Source organism: Microtus pennsylvanicus, chromosome 4 (genome assembly GCF_037038515.1).
Source record: "Microtus pennsylvanicus isolate mMicPen1 chromosome 4, mMicPen1.hap1, whole genome shotgun sequence".
Taxonomy (NCBI): Eukaryota; Metazoa; Chordata; class Mammalia; order Rodentia; family Cricetidae; genus Microtus; species Microtus pennsylvanicus.
This window is the reverse complement of record NC_134582.1, coordinates 56995515-57012684: the sequence shown is the minus strand read 5'-3', so window position 1 is coordinate 57012684 and position 17170 is coordinate 56995515. Positions and strand designations below refer to the sequence as shown.

At 40.6% G+C, this 17170-nt stretch overlaps 1 protein-coding gene across 3 annotated transcripts in view; it reads right to left on the bottom strand.

Moving 5' to 3' along the window:
- Nucleotides 1-17170, bottom strand: part of Rprd1a (regulation of nuclear pre-mRNA domain containing 1A) — a 49937-nt gene that overhangs the window by 16454 nt on the left and 16313 nt on the right. For all 3 annotated transcript variants that reach the window (XM_075969162.1, XM_075969164.1, XM_075969165.1), the window contains exons 2-6: nt 11518-11647; nt 8074-8180; nt 7898-7995; nt 6323-6449; nt 6048-6223 (exon numbers count right to left, since the gene is read on the bottom strand). In XM_075969162.1, coding sequence (XP_075825277.1) covers nt 6048-6223; nt 6323-6449; nt 7898-7995; nt 8074-8180; nt 11518-11647 — 638 coding nt within the window. The remainder of the gene's footprint in view (nt 1-6047; nt 6224-6322; nt 6450-7897; nt 7996-8073; nt 8181-11517; nt 11648-17170) is intronic.

The following is a 17170-nucleotide window of genomic DNA, read 5'->3' as shown; positions in this document are numbered from 1 at the left end:
TCAGAGCAGTATTTTCCACCAGCAAGAAGTTAAATGTAATAGATCTGCCAAAGTGTTTATTAATTGCTAAATGTCATTTCAGCCAATAGTTTCAACAGGAAGAAACAGAAAGAAGTCAGACAGTGGTGGTCCACCACCTTTAACTCTAGCACTCGGGAGGCAGAGAGAATTGAAAGCTAGCCTTATCTACAGAGCTAGTTCAATGACAACCAACGCTACACAACAAAAACTTTGTCTCAAAAAACAAAACAAAAAAAATAAAATAGATAAATACTACAACTTGGCTATTAAAGTCAGACTGATAATCAAGATAAGAGTAGATGGAGGAGAACTTGGTTGGCATGGGTAAAGCTCGGGCCATCCCAAAAAATAAAAGGGAAGGGGGGGGTGATGATTATATGGAAACGTTTACAGTAAAAGTGCAAAATAAGACAGGATACAAAAACAGACATGGATACAACCAACAATCTCATCCTTCATATCTTGTTAAAAGCTAAGGAATAATAGAATTGTAGGGAGGATTTATGCTTTTAGCAATGGGTGCAAAACTATGGTTTTCACACATTACCTTTACAGTATTAACGAAACTTCACCTCACACAGGCAACAAAGAGGCCAGTCTGGGTTTCAGAGCCAAGAAAGAATCCATCTAACACTTCATTGCTACTACCTGGGCAGCTCAGACCACCACTGCCAGCATGCAGTTTAGATGAAGTTTTGCCCACCTTCCCTCTCTGGTTCACTCAGCAACCAAGAGTACAGCCAGCACTACTGCTCCTTCCTGTGCTTTGAACTTGTGTGATCATTTCTTCAGGGAAATTCAAATGCCTTCTTCATTGTGGCTCCAACCTACTTTGAATTTCCTCTCACTCCTAAGAATCCTCAGCTGCTACAATAGCATACTCTAGGCGGTGCTGACCAACTGAGGACTCTGCCTCGGCAGGCAGCACACCTGTTCATCTGCACCCGCTCTCCACCCCAGCAGTAAGGGACAGGGGGAACTCCAGCCCACTTGGCACTGCCCCCTTTCAGCCTCAGCACTGCTCCCTCCATCCCTGTAGTCATAGATTACTCAGGTGCTGCTTTCTTACTAATGGGAGGAACAAAACAGGCACACGTTCACAAGGTAAAAAAAATGGCCATTTTCTCTGTTCAAATGGCTGAGCAGACTTTAGTCACTGTATACATTGAGCTCCATGCGGTCTTTCTAGTAAGCAGTCCTGTCTTTTCTCCCTCACAGTGTCAGTCATCCTCAGTCACCAGGATCCACCAATTTTATTACAGCAAACCAAGATATGAGAGGGAGAGAAACCACATCTCATATGCTTATTAAACTGTTATTAATTATATCTAACTTGTTAATTAAACTTTATCTTAGGTATGAATAGCAGGGAGGAAAATGACCCATGACATGATAAAGGAATGAGCACTCTCAATTAAAATACAAAGTTAAAAATGAGAAAAAATAAAATTGCATACATACAATAACCATGATTAGTTGAAATGGCAAACATGAATGGTATTAGAAAGCAATCAAAATCACAATTTGCACAATTAAATGTAAAACTTACAGGTCAGTATGCACATGTAAGAATTAAGCTTGGCAGAAATAGCATTTCACAACACTAGTAAAGAAATCGTTAATTTTGAGTTTTAGGGGAGAAGGTTGACGCAGAATCTCACTATGTAACACAGATCATACAAAGACCAAGCTGGGCCGGGTGGTGGTGGTGCACACCTTTAATCCCAGCACTGGGAGGCAGAGGCAGGAGGATCTCTGTGAGTTCGAGACCAGCCTGGTCTACAAGAGCTAGTTCCAGGACAGACTCCAAAACCACAGAGAAATCCCGTCTTGAAAAAAAGACCAAGCTGGCCTCAAACACATGCTTCTGCTTCAGTCCACAGTGTACTAAGATTAAGACCTGAGTCACTATACCTGTCCTACTACCAATCAATAAAAGGGCAATTATTACTTTCAATTTGCTACATCTCTGCATTATATGCAAAACAAATTTCAATAAAATTATTGAGAAATAATACAAAACATTTCAAGGCCTTTATGGTTATATAGATAGAGAAGGCTATTTTAAATATATATATATCTACACAGGCAAAAATAAGTCATAAAATCAGAACTCAAGACTGGTCAAAAGATAAAAGAAACTGAAAGAAAAATAAACACTGCCAAATATGCAATACTCAGTATGGGTGAAATCATACACATATGCTGCAGGCTGATAGCCTGGCTTGGAATGTAACTGTGGGAGAGCACATAACTAGCACGTCTGAGACCTTCTAGATGAACCCCAGCAGTCTTCCCTACTGCAAACCAATCCTCAACATCTTACAATGCTCAAGCCTGTACTATGGTTCTATTCATATTAAGCAAATTCACACAGTGAATACAGTTTAACAGAGGCACCATGACAACTCAAGGAAAAGGAGCTTTCTGTGCTTCACAAATGCATGTGAAGGACAGAGGTCAACAGTCGGGTGTCTTCCTCCACTGCTCTCCACTTTGAGAAAGCGTCTTTTCTCTCCGAACCTGGAACTCAGATTCAGCTAAAGGTTCTTTCTGCCTCCCAGTGCTGGGATCACAAGTGCATGCTGCTGTGCTCATCATTTACAGAGGGTTATGGATCCTAACAGCTCTCATGCTTGACCAGATATAACTTTACTCACTGAGCCATCTTCCTACCCCAGAACAAGCTTTAATCATCAATATTCACTTTTTTTTTTTTTTTTTTGGTTTTTCGAGACAGGGCTTCTCTGTGATTTTGGAGCCTGTCCTGGAACTAGCTCTTGTAGACCAGGCTGGTCTCAAACTCACAGAGATCCTCCTGCCTCTGCCTCCCGAGTGCTGGGATTAAAGGCGTGCGCCACCACTGCCCGGCCAATCATCAATATTCACATATCAAATAAGCACTTATCCTCTCTATATGCTTTCTCATTATGACTTCTAGTGTTTGGAATTATGGCTTCCTTCTTCATAATCTATTCCTAGACTTGGAAGTGCACAGTTTACAAAGATTAGCAAGCACTATCATTATGTGTGCTTATCCATGTGTTTATTTTGCTTCTTTTCTAGAGTTTCTCTGTAGCCTCCTCGCTGTACTGGAGCTCACTCTGTAAACCAGACTGGCCTTGAACTTAAGAACTCCATCCACTTCTGCCTCCTGAAAGCTGGGACTAAAGGTGGCAAGCACTGATTTTATAAAAGCATGTTTTCTTCCATAACTTCTAAAAACTAAGCAATCAGGAATCTCACTGATATGGGATTCATCTGTACATTGTATCCTCTCCAAAAAACATCACATCAAAGAGTCACTTTAAGTTATCCTATGGTGGTAGACACAATCCCAGCAATAAGAAGGTTGAGGCAAGAGGTTCAAGGTTGCAGATCAAATAAATCTTTTCCCCCCATCTTGTGTGCACTGGTATTTTGTCTGTGTGAAGGTATCAGATCCCCAGGAATTGGAGTTACAGTTGTATGCTGCCATGTGGGTTCTGGGAATTGAACCCAGGTCCTCTGAAAGAGTAGCTAGTGCTCTCAACCAATGAGCCACATCTCCAGCATCCACCCACCCACCCACCCACCCATCCATCCATCCATCCATTCATCCCCCACCCCCGTCAGATTGCTATATAGCTTAAACTGGCCTTAATCTCAGGATTTCTTTGCCTCAGTCTCACTAATACTAGGATTATGGGCAAGTGCAACAGCCTAGATTAAAAGTCTATTATCTGTTCACTTATCAAAGTTAATCCAAAACTACCAAAACAGTTATAAGCACTTCATATTTTCATCATTTCAAATGTTTTAATAGTGGCTTTCTCAAGACATGAACCACTTCTTAACTTCCTCAAGACAAGACCACTTCTTAAACTGATACTTTTATTTCACTTTCTAACAATGGTGATTACTGACCTCGATAACTTAAACCAGTTTAAGAGACAGTGCAACTGATACAAAACCTTAAACTTTCAGTCCTCAGTCTCTACTTTAGGGTGATGCCACCTACTAATACAAAGCATGTCTAAAGTCACTGTCACGTCATATGACCAAAAAAACAAAAAACCCTTGGCTTCTCAATGACAATTTACAATGAGTTCTTGCTAAATAACTTCCTAGTTTATGAAAATGGAATCTTTAAAAATATGATAATGAGCTGGGGCATAATGGCACACACCTTTAATTCTAGAACTTAGCAGGCAGAGACAGACATATCTGAGTTCAAGGCCAGCCTGGTTTACAAGTAGTGAGTTCCAGGATAGCCAGTGTTTTGTACAAAGAAAAAACCTGTCTTGAAAAACTAGAAAGACTTAAAAATACAAAAACAAAACAAAAACTCTGATCATAATTGAGGTGGCTTCAATTTAAAATTCATTCATGCTGAACAATCAAACTTCCTTGATTTCAAGCTTGTGATTAGTTGGAAAGGGTAGCTTAGAAAGCATTGGAGAAATAGGACTTCTGATTTTTCAAAAGGGATATACTACTTTTTATAAGAACAGAAAGTCAACATGACTTTGGAATGAATGCACCAATGCTGGAGGCATTGTTGGGGTTCTCAACAATCCAGTAGTGCTTAGTTACTTTATTTTCCCATGCCTTACTTCCATGAAGATACAGTGTGGATAATAATGTGTCCTGTTGTATAGGATTATGTGAAGAGCCTTGAACAGTATCCCAGAGACATGGTAAATGGCAGCGCTAATGTCATCAGCTCTCTGTATGACTATTAACTAGTAAATCTGGCTAGAAAGTACCAGCAAATGGGGCAGGGACGGTGATCTATTTTCTACAGTTACATGTCAAATATAAATTCTATTTTTGAAACCAATGATAGTCAACACCAAAAGTGAGAAAGCAGTTTTAAATAGAATAAAAAAATTTTCGTTCTTCAATTTTCAAAAACATGAGACAATACAGGCTTTGGAGTTTGATGTTTATTTTTAGCCGGAAATATGCTAATGGTGATGACATCGTAAGAAGATATGCCGTGTCCAATACCTGCAATAGAAGCTCAACAGAAGTTAAAGAAACTGTACTAAAAGGCTGAAGACAAAAACTGTTGGCATACTCACCCATACCGCTGCAAATGGGAAACAAGGAAGGATACATTAAGACTGAAGGCCACTACATCATCACAAACAGGTTAAATGAACTACCAAACTCATGGTCTAGGAAACTCAACTTATCTATTCCATTTCAAGCAGGCAACCTCTTCAAGGACAGCATAAAATTAAGAGTGGAGCATTGGTATGTAGAATAATCGAGGAATTCTCTCAGAACTGCAATAGCAGGCCAGTCTAAGCACCACCTGGGGATTAGTGAGAAACTGCTGAGCCAAGAATTAAATAATAAAAAAATTTATGAGGCAACACCATGATAGACCTACAAATTAAGACTGAGATGTCTATAATACAGGGACTGAATTCAAGGCATTTTCACAAGGCGCTGAAATTCAAAACAACTCAAGTAAGAACCCGTTAACTGAATGGTCTTTTAAACAAAGCTAAGCCCAGTTCTCCTATGCTGACAATGGCTACTCCACCAACAGTAACAACCATACCTAATCCATCAACAACCTTTTCCGGAACAGCACTGTGGAAGCCCAGAGAGTATGGCTGAGGGGGAATATGGTAAGTGTGACAATCATGTGGAAGGGGTAATCTGAATACTTAATGATGGACCTAAAAAACAGTATGTGCTAAGAACAGGAATTCAATAAGCTGAACAACCTTAGTGAATTACCACTAACACAAGACTTACTAGACTTTTTCTTATTATGCTTGTGCTTAGAGGGTTTAAATTTCTACTATTACATGAAATTTCACAGAGATGATTTCAAATGTAACAAATTCTGCTAAGACCAAAATTTTACATTTACTTAAGCAGTCTATAGGGAAAAACTGATGGCAAGAAGCAGCTTACCTGGGTCACTGCCTAAAATAGTTCATGATGCAAGAACTCTAAGATGCACAGATACATTAAGGTACAGAAAATTAAATAACAATGCACTAAAGAAGGAAAAGGTTACGCACTTCCAACTTATGTTCTTTCTCTGCAAGGGCTTCCTTTTGACAACGAAGAAAATCTGCTAACATTCGAGTGAGCTGTTTTCTATCATCTATTTCTGCCGCCAGTCTGCCATTATAATCTGCCAGCAACATACAAGCATCCTCTACCATTTTAGAAAGCCTTTCTCCAGATTCTTTATCTAAGAAAAGCACAAGGTAATACAATTAATGCACAACAAAACAATGACAAGCCGCTCCCACACCCACCTCCAAGATAACCCTGTGGACCTCACTCTTACCTGTTATTTTCTCAAGCAGGGACACTTCTTGAACTTCAACAGGCAAAGAAGCTATCCTTTGATGAACTGCTGCATCACCTGAGGCTGCATTTTCTAAATCTTGTAATGCTCTAACAAGGTCTAGAGTCTAAAAAATTACAAAACTTCAGAACCAAAAGAAATAAAGCTCTAACAAATATAGAGGACTTGACACCTCTTTCATATGCCTAATCCTTATGAAATACTCACTAGCAAAAAGTCTGCAACATATACCATTCATTCTTAAGACACATTTTTAAAAAATACATGTTAGACTACTTTTTTCATGTGTTTTGCTCCATTTATGTCTGTTTGTACAACATGATCACACCTGGTACCTCAGAGGTCAGAAAAGAGACCCAGATGCCCTGGAACTGGAGTTACAGTGGTAAGCTGTCTAATGTGTGCTGGGACAAAATCAAACCTGGGTTCTCAGGTTAAGAGCTTAACTGAGAAAGAGTAGTGGTGATCTTAACCGACGAGCAATCTCTTTTGTCCCCAATCCTTCTTTTATATGTTAAGTAAAAAAACTATGTTATTTTAAGTGTTGAACGTGAGGCACTGCTTTAGACCTTGAGGTGTTCACACCCTAGTGTTTATGAAAGCAAAGAGTGCAAAAACTTTTCTAATTAGCAAACTGAGGTAAGTGACTGGCTCATATGGTAGATACCTCAGAGGAAAAAGAAGGCAGCTATTAACTCTGACCTAGACAGTATTAATCTAGAAAATTTTTATTTTCCTGAAAAGTTTTACACATAATATATTGTGTTACTACCACCTACTGTTATCATTCTAGCAATCATTTTATATGTTTAAAAACAAAAAATATTTAAAGGAAGCAATGTTCATTTAAGCATAGAATTTTAGTTTAAGCCATATAACAAATGTTTTGGTTGTATTTTATTTTAAAAAAAAGGTTTTTAGCTTTTGGGGGGTTTTTTGTTTGTTTGTTTGTTTGTTTGTTTTGATTTTTAAGACAAGGTTTCCCTGTGTATCTTTGGCTGTCCTGGAACTTACTCTGTAGACCAGGATGGCCTTGAACTCACAAAGATCCGCTGGCTTCTGCCTCCCAAGTGCTGAGATTAAAGGAGTACACCACCACACCCAGTAAAAATAAAATCTTTAGTGTTAATAGTGGGTGTTTCACTACATTTATTCATATTTAGATATTGGAAATGCATTCCCTATATAAAGCAAACAATACAGCACTTAAGATATTACAGTGGTTAAGAGCATGAACTGCTCTTGCAGAAGAGTTCAGCTTTTAGGACCATGACAGGTAGGTAGCCTATAATTGCTGGAACTCCAGCCCAGGGAAACAGACACCTCCTAACTCCTTGGATGTTCACTTGCACATACCCATGGACAGACACATACATAACTAAAATAACAAACTCTTCACACACACACACACCATACTACGTCAAAGAAAAGCAATTTGTTAGACAGAAATATGAGAGATTAACTTAATGCCTTTCTTGCACCCAAGAACACTGAAATGATCAAAGCCCAGAGGTCACATGGAGTAAAAACCCTGCAGCTGCCTTGTATTTTTACCTGTGGTGGTTCACTTGGGGACCCCAGAGAGGAACAATTTTCATTCTCATCCACCTTTATTTGGTCATAAGTCCGCTTCCTGGTCTTCTTATCTCCATCTGATTTAAAAACAGGAAGTCTATGAAAGATGTGTTTTCCTGAGAGGCAGAGAAAAGAGACCAAGACCCTATACTTACAGAGTGCGTGCTTAAGTTGGTCTAACACATCATCCTCATAGACGGATCGCTCTTCCCAAATAGACAGCACTCTGCCAAGGTGCTTCTTACAACTTTCATCAGTTTCACTAAATTAAAAAAAAAAATACTGAGTAAAAATGTATAGTGAACACTACCACAAAGTAATGTTGATTTAAAATGGGACCAAATGCTGGCTCCCAGCAAGAGCTACTGAGGTGCGCTGAGCACCATCAGCAGCAGCTCAGTCAAGGTGTGATGCAAACACCATCCTTGCTTCCCTTAAGAACTCAGTAACATCTATACAGAGAAACCCTGTCTCAAACAAAAACTTAAAAGAACAAAAAACTCAGTAAGAGAACAAAGCAAATCAAATGGTTTTAATTGTCAAATTTTCAGAAGCAGACACTAGGGGCTTACAGTGATGGTGCTCGCAAGTGAAAGGAGCTAAAGGACAGTGCACGTTTTTTTAAGTTTGCTGAACCCACCACTGTCTTAGGCACAGAAAGCAAGGGGCACTTCCCAGAAGCTGTTGTCCATAAGTACTATGAATGAGGACGTGGTACTACAGACAGCACCCTGACAGATCCAGACCAGTCAGAGAACAGGGGTACTATCTGAGGAATAAAGGCAAAACTGGCAGGGCGGTGGTGGTGCACACCTTTAATCCCAGCACTCGGGAGGCAGAGGCAGGCGGATCTGGTCTACAAGTGCTAGTTCCAGGACAGGAACCAAAGCTACAGAGAAACCCTGTCTCGAAAAACCAAAATAAATAAACAAACAAACAAATAAATGCAAAACTGAAGACTGGAACTACAGGAAAATGGGACATGGGTGACTTTCAACCATTTGTCATTTCCTTCAGCACCACCTCACCTGGGTTTTGCAGTGTATGTGTGTGCACATGTGCGCATGTGTAAGATAACCTGGAACTGGAGTTACAGGCAATTGTGAACTTCCATGTGGGTGCTGACAAACTAGCCTGGGGCCTCTGCAAGAGCTGTGCATGCTCCTAACTGCTGAGCCATGCTCGAGTGCCTTGCCTGGGTTTTATACCACCATCATTCACTCATCTCCAGCCTCAACTCCTCCACTTTAAAAAATATCCACTCTATGTCAAATCAGAACAAGTTCTTCTCAAACGTCTCTGAAACCCAAATCCTCAGCCTGAACTACAGTCCCACAGCCTCTGCTTCTGGCAAACTCTCCACATTCCTTGATGATCTTCAAACTTGCCCAGAATACTACGGCTCACTCTTCCTACCTAAAATCTTTTCTGTAGGTGAATTTTTCTAGAGAGGAACATATATAAAAGCATAAGATAGAGGCTGGGCATATAGCTCAATTGGTAGAGTACTTGCCAAGCATACATGAAACCTTGGGCTTGATCTCCAGCACCACATAAACCATGCATGTTGGTACATGTCTGTAATCCCTGCAGCATTTGAGAGGGACAAGTAGGAGGATAAGAAATTCACAATCAAAAATAAAAATAAAGACAAAAAAGAAATTCAGTCATTTTTGGCTACATACCAAGTTCAGGGTCAGCTTGGGATATATAAGATCCTATCTCAAAAATAAAAGTATCTAGAGTGGGAGTTTTAGGACAACTGAGACTACACAGAGAAACCCTGTCTTAAAAAAACAAAAACATTTATTTTGCCGGGTGGCTGCGGCCTTTAATCCCAGCTCTCGGGAGGCTGAAGCAGGAAGATTTCTGTGAGTTCAAGGCCAGCCTGGTCTACAGAGCTAGAGCTAGTTCTAGGACAGTCAAGAACATACAAAGAAATGGTCTTGAAAACAAACAAAAAAGTAGCTGAAGGTACAAGGAACTTAGAAAAGGGTCTGTTAGTTTAAAATGCAGACTACAGGTGGGAAGAGCACAGTGCACATGAGTATAGAGAGGCAGACAAGCTCCACAACGGAGCACCTTCAGTCTTGCTCAAAGAGAAGGGAGCATTATGAGTACTCTGCTATTCTGCCTACAGTTTTCCCAGAGGACCAAGCCATACTAGGGAAGTGGCTACTTGTACCAGCAAGAAAAGATGACGGTAACTAGTCAGGAAAATGGCACCCGGCAGGCTGTGTGCTCCATGGAGCGTGCAGTGAAGGAGAAGGAAGCGCAGATGACACCCATCCTGCTGTCAGCCCAAATGAAGCTGTCTTTCCCTGGGATAATGAGGCCTAGAGAAGGAGCAAATTTGGCAGGAACAAGGACATAGTTCATAGTCAGACAGTGAGTGTGAGACACCCGGGTAGAAACATCAACAAGTAACTGGGCATACAGCTCAGGAATGAAGAAAAAAGTCTCAACTGAGCCAGACTTGGGCCTTTATTCTTGGGAGGGAGAGGCAGAGATGAAGAGTTCAAGGCTAGCCAGTCTACACAATGAGTACCAGGCCAGGCAGAGCTACATAATCACATTCTGTCTCAGAGAGAAAGGAAGAGAGAGAGAGAGAGAGAGAGAGAGAGAGAGAGAGAGAGAGAGAGAGAGAGGTGTAGCACTTAGCTCTGCAGGGTAGAAGGCAATGTGGAAACTGCAGGTCACATGACATTAAGAAAGCAGTAACAGCAACACCTGGCGTGGCATTCTCACCCTAGAGCACTAATGGATGTGATCGCCATGTACCATCGTATGCTGAAGCTCAGCCTGATTTACTAGCTTATTCAGCACTGTTGCCCAGGAAATCTATTACATTCCAGCATATAATATTTGAAAATAAGTATGTAAGACAGAGCCAGATGGCTCAGTAGATAAAAGGTATTTGTCTCACACCTCGTGACTTGAGTCCAACTCTAATCTCCAACTGTGGCATATGTACACAAACACAAACAAATGAAATATAAATATTTAGAGTGCATAAACTAGGATTTCCACACACAAAGTTACCTGAAGAAAAATTTGAAAAGTTTATGATTAAATATTCATTCGTTTTTAAAAATTTTTTATTTATGTGCACCGGTGTTTTGTCTACATGTATATCTGTATGAAGATGTCAGATCCACTGGAACTTGAATTACAGACAGTGTGAGCCACTATGTGGGTGCTGGGAATTGAACTCAGGACCTCTGGAAGAGCAGCTAGTACTCTTAACTGCTGAGCCATCCAGTCCCATATTCTTCATTTCTAAAGTACTTAAAAATGTTAGGAAATACACACACACGAGAAAACCATAAAAATATTGTGGTATTAAGTAAGTTCAGAAATGTCAAACATAAGATGGAGTTCTACATTTACAGTTCAGTTCCTTTACTCTCAGTGACATTCATCCCAAGAAAGCAGGCATTCTGGTCTCTTACAGGAAAGCCATGATTCAAGTATTCCAAATGCCCTCAGCAGCAGCTCAAATCCTCACAGAAAGCAAAAACCATCAAATTACAAATTAAAGAAAGCTTCCAACAAATACATTCCATATATTCTTACCTCATGTACTAAAAGGACCCTACCTTGAAACATGCTTGAACGCTTCCACTATGACTGGCGCAAAGTCTTTCGTGAACTCTGGTCCTTTCCGTTTGCTGTTCTGAATGACATCATTGGCCAGGTAGAGAAAAGTAAGCTTCCTGTTGGGTTTGGCTAAAAAAAATGAGAAAAGAAAAAAACTTAAGACATGTAAAACATCCTCACTGAACGCAGGCAAACTTTCTTCTCACTGGAATGGCTCCAGCTTCTCCTACGAACTCATCCACTACTGCTACTGACATTACCAGGGCAGCCACTCTACCTCTTCTGAAGGTCAGATGTGTGTGGGGAAAAAAAGAATCAAAGAGGTACACAGAGGTCAGTGATGGACCTTGCTGTCCCAGATTTCACCCAGGGAAAAGCTGAGTTACCAAATTTTTACTTCCTCTCCCATTAATTATTTTTTGTAAGACTTTATTTTATTTACGTGCATACGCATGTTAGCTGTCTGAGGGTATGTGATGTGTATGCATGCAAGTAAAGTCAGACCCCGATGTTGGAGTTACAGGTGGTTTTGAGTGGCCCCATGTGAACTCAGGTCCTCTGGGAGAACAGTCAGTGTTTTTAAACACTGAGCCACCTCTCCAGTCCAATTTGACAGTGTCTCTCTATGTAATCCTGGCAGTCCTGTGTTTTGCTACGTAGACCAGGTTGACTGCAAACTCAGACATTCTCCTGCCTCTCCTTCCCAAGTATTGGGATTAAAAACATGCACTACCATGTCCAGCCTCTATCAAATGATTTATTTACTTATTTTTGCAGCCCCATTGCAGTTTTCCCTCACCCCTCTCCTCCCAGTCCCCCCATTATATCAAATGATTTTTAAAACTATTTTTTCTTATCTAAATGACAGACCGACTGCAGTACTTTTGAATGGGTGCTTGAGCTAATAAATGGGGTCCTTTCTTAGTTATGACAACATTTTTAACTTTTATTATATGCTACATACCACTCTAAGCAATGTATGTATTGTCTGATTTAATCCAAATAATGTAAGAAATTGTTATTTAGTAACTGAGCAAAGAAATATCAAAAAGGCTGTTTACCCACAATGAAATAGGGGGCATGATCAGCCAAGATCTAACATCCTACATGTTCACTAATAGATAAAATGTGCTGGTCACCCCTTCCAAATGCTACAGCCTGACAAAGAAAGAAAATTCTGACAGTCTACAATATAGATGAACTCTGTGGACATCATGCCAAGTGGAAGAATCCAGTCACAAAAAGATAAGCACTATTCTTCTTCTCCTTAGGCACAGTACCCAAAGTCAAACCACAGAGCCAGACACAGAAGGGCAAGGTTGCTAAGGTTCAGAAGCAGGGGATATTGTTTCATTTACAGTGAGATATTTCAGGTTCACAAGCCGAAGAGTTCCAAGGACTGGGAATACAGTTTCATGGAAGAACACTCCCTTGGTATGCATGAGGCCTTGGAGAGAGACAGGTAGAGAGAGAAAAGCAGAGGGAGAGAAAAAGAGGGAAAAGGTGGTGTGGGAGAATTGTCTGTATTCTGTCAATCATGTTTTAAATAAATGCTGATTGGCCAGGCAGGAAGTATAGGCGGGTCAACCAGACAGGAAGTAGAGGCAGGGTGATGAGAACAGGAGCTTTCTGGGAAGAAAGAAGCTTTTCCCCACTCCTGCCCAGACCACCTATGAAGTAGGATGTGATCTGTCTCTCTGAGAAAGGTACTGAGCCATGTGGCTAACATAGATAAGAACAATGGGTTAATATATGCTACAAGAGCTAATAAGTAGCCTGAGCTAATGGGCAGCAAAGGCAGACATATCTACTGAGTTGGAGGCCAGCCTGGTCTATAGAGTGAGTTCCAGGACAGCCAGGACTACACAGAAAAACTCTGTCTCAGAAAAACAAAACAAAAAAAGCCAAGGAAGAATGGGGTAGCAAAGTCCTATAGCAGAATTCTCATTTTGCTAGAATCTGCTTACCAGATGTACTCAATGTATTTGAAAAGTATCTTGACTTCATAGCTTTCTTCATTCTGTTACTATAAACGTTCATGAAATTAGGCCAGGCATGGTGGCACAAGCCTTTCATCTCCACAAGCAGGAGGGAAAGGCAAGCAGATATCTGTAAGTTCCAGGACATCCTTTTCTATACAGTGAGATCCCATCTCAAAAAACAGACAAGAAAAAAGTAGGGCTGAGGAGGTAGACACAAATAGATCCCTGGGGCTTGCCGGCCAGTCTGGCCTGATCAGCAAGCCCCAAAGGTCTCCGTAAGAGGACCTATCTATTTTTTGCTTTTATTTATTTTTTTATTGAAAATTTCCACCTCCTTCCCTCCCCCTCCCTAAGATCTGTCCTTTTAAGAAAAAAAAAAAAGGTGGTAGATACCCGCAGAAGAATTAATCAGAGGCTTTGCTCTGGCTTACACACACACACACATACACATACACACACACACACACACACACACACACACACACACACACACACACACACACACACCATACCAGAAGCTCGGAATGGTTGTGGTCCTAACACCAATTTCAATTTTTCCTCTTTTGGAACCAAGGTTAAAATATGAGAAATTCTGCCAGGTGGTAGTGGCGCACGCCTTTAACCCCAGCACTCGGGAGGCAGAGGCAGGCAGATCTTTGTGAGTTCGAGGCTGGCCTGGTCTATGAATCAAGTTCCAGGACAGTTAGGGCTATCACAGAGAAACCCTATCTCAGAGATGGGGTGAAGGGGAAGAAAAAGAAAGAAGGAAAAACAGAAAGAAAACAATCACAACAATTCCGGGAGAAAAATTGCAAAAGTGATTTATAAACAAATTCAGACCACTTTAAAAATAACAGCCATTGGGGCTGGACAGATGGCTCAGAGGTTAAGAGCATTGCCTGCTTTTCCAAAGGTCCAGAGTTCAATTCCCAGCAACCACATGGTGGCTCACAACCACCTGTAATGGAGTCTGGTGCCCTCTTCTGGCCTGCAGGCATACACACAGACAGAATATTGTATACATAATAAATAATTAAATATTTTGAAAAAAATAACAGCCATTAACGCTTTCACACAGGTCTGTAATAGCAAAACCTGGGAGGCCACTGCAAACAGTTTAAGGCCAGCCTAATAAGTAAAGTAAGCTCCAGTCTCAAAATCTAAAACAAAAACAAAACAAAGAGGCTGGGATGTGGCTCAGTAGTAGACCATTTGCCTAGCATCCCATTAATGCCTGGGCTTCAGTCTCAAATCCCTAATTCCCTAAAGAAGCACCTCTGGGCGGCAGAGAGGCAGGTTAAGCCACGAGTGTGACCTCGTCAGTTCCTAAGCTTCTGCTGGTGACAAGATTCCCTGAAGAAACCCAGTTTCTACATCTTCCATTCAATTTAAACAATTTTTACTTAGTGTTTGCTGTGTGCCAGGAACCATGACTGGCACAAAAACAAAAATTACCTTTCCTGCTCTATTCACTGGTTGGGAATTTTTGCAAACTACACACACACTGGCAGATTATAAACCCAACAATAAAATGCAAGTTCTTTTTTCCTTTATTTCTTCTCTACATAAATACAATCACATCAACATGAAAGTAATTATAAACATTACATCCCACTGTATTTATGTATTCTGCTATACTTCTATCAATAAAGCATAAGCCAAGTGTCATTTAATAATTAAAATTAATAATCAATAATAATTATAAATGAAGTACTACACTGTACATCTCACTTACTTCCCTGAGATAAATCTTAAGCTGCACTAGGTGTAAGGTATAGATCTTCCTAGAGCACACACACACACACACACACACACACACACACACACACACACAAAACTGCACACTTAGGTCTTACAGAAGATCAGGAGAAAAGTCATTATTGTGTAACAAAAATCTATTACAAAGAAAGGTTTGGCATAGCAATGCTTCGTAATCCCACATTCAGAAGGCTTAAGGCAATAGGACCACAAGTTTGCGGACAGTGTGGAGTATGTTATGGGACTTCATCTAAAAAAAAAAAAAAAAAAAACAACCTATACTAGGAGAGGTAAACAGGTAGACAATTGTTGACAAGCCTGACTACCTAAGTTTGATCCCCAGGACCCTTGTGGTAAAAGAGTTGACGTCTCTTGACATCTCTCAGTTGTCCGTGGGCCTCTACAGGTGGGCTCAGTAAATAAACATAGTAATTTTTTTTCAAAGTTCTATAATATGAGGTAGAACATTCGTCTAGCGCATGCGGAGGCCCTGGCTTAATCTCCAACATTTTCCTCCCTGACAAACTGAACGGTTATGGACAATAAGATCACAGTAAGTATACATTAAATCTTAATTTTGTTTGTTTTTTGAGACGGGTCTCACTGTGTAGCTCTGGCTGACCCGGAACTAGCACTCAGAGATCTGAAATGCCTCTGCTGGGAATCAAGGCACATACCACCACTCCCAGTTTAAGTCTTCTAATTTTAAGTGCACTTTAATTAAGTTTCTGAATGAATTTTACCAAAGGGTTGATTATAAATGGCGAAGATCTCATGCCATTTCATTAACTCGGCTAAATTATTTAGTATTTACTATATTCACAGGCATTGTATTAGGCACTAGGAATAAAAGACGACTTTCAGTCAGACATGCACAAGCCCACATACACACATGAACACAAAATAATTAAATAAAAATGTGGCAACATTCTAAAAAGACTAAGAAATTTTAAGCTTCACTGTTCAGAAAATGGTGCACAGCAGTTCTACAAATGGGTGGTGTGCAGGACACACAGATGCACCTTCTGGTATATTAGAAAAGCTCAAACAGGAAAGATTGGTATTATCATTGCGTCTGGTATGCTACTCGAAGGCTCGGATGTGTGTAGAAACAGTGGAACTTTTGGGAGGTGTCACAGACCTGAGAAGGTGAAGTCTCAATGGGAGGTCACTGGAGGCGTGTCCCTCTCCCCTCCCTGCTTCCTGACAGCCACGAGGCAGATGAGAACAGGTTTGCTACCCCACATTCACCACAATATTGCTTCTCCACAGTTCCAAAACCAAAGGAGCCAACCAACCATAAACTGAACCATGAGCAAGAGAAAATCTCTCCTCCAGTTTTTGGTTTGGTTTGTGGGTGCTGACGAGACAAGGTATGCTTCCGCTTGTCAGGTGTGTCTTTCTTCCTTTTAAGTTGATCTGCTAAAGTATCATGCCATAGTAGTTTCAGGTTACAACTGGACACTGAGAATACAGCAAAGGGTCAGAAAAGAAGAGGGTATTTCAAACTGGCGCTTGGGTTTCTGTCTTTTGCTCTCCTTCCTCACCTTAACGACCTGTATCCATTCCTTTGCTTTCAGAGGGGTGTTTACATAGAAAAGGTCTTCTCTTCATTGCCATGATACTCTGCCTCATCTGAGGGCCAGAACAATGGGACAAGGGACCATGGACAAAAACCTATGAAGCCATGAGCCAAAAACTTTCCTGAGATATTGTTAATGTAAGGGATTCTGTAATACTGATAAGAAAGGCAACTAATACAGACTGAGCCCCAATACTGGGGGGAGGGGGTTGCCAGAAGACTATTCCGTTTTTTTTTGTTTGTTTGGTTTTTTTTTTTTTTTTTTTTTTTTTTGGTTTTTCGAGACAGGGTTTCTCTGTGGCTTTGGAGCCTGTCCTGGAACTAGCTCTG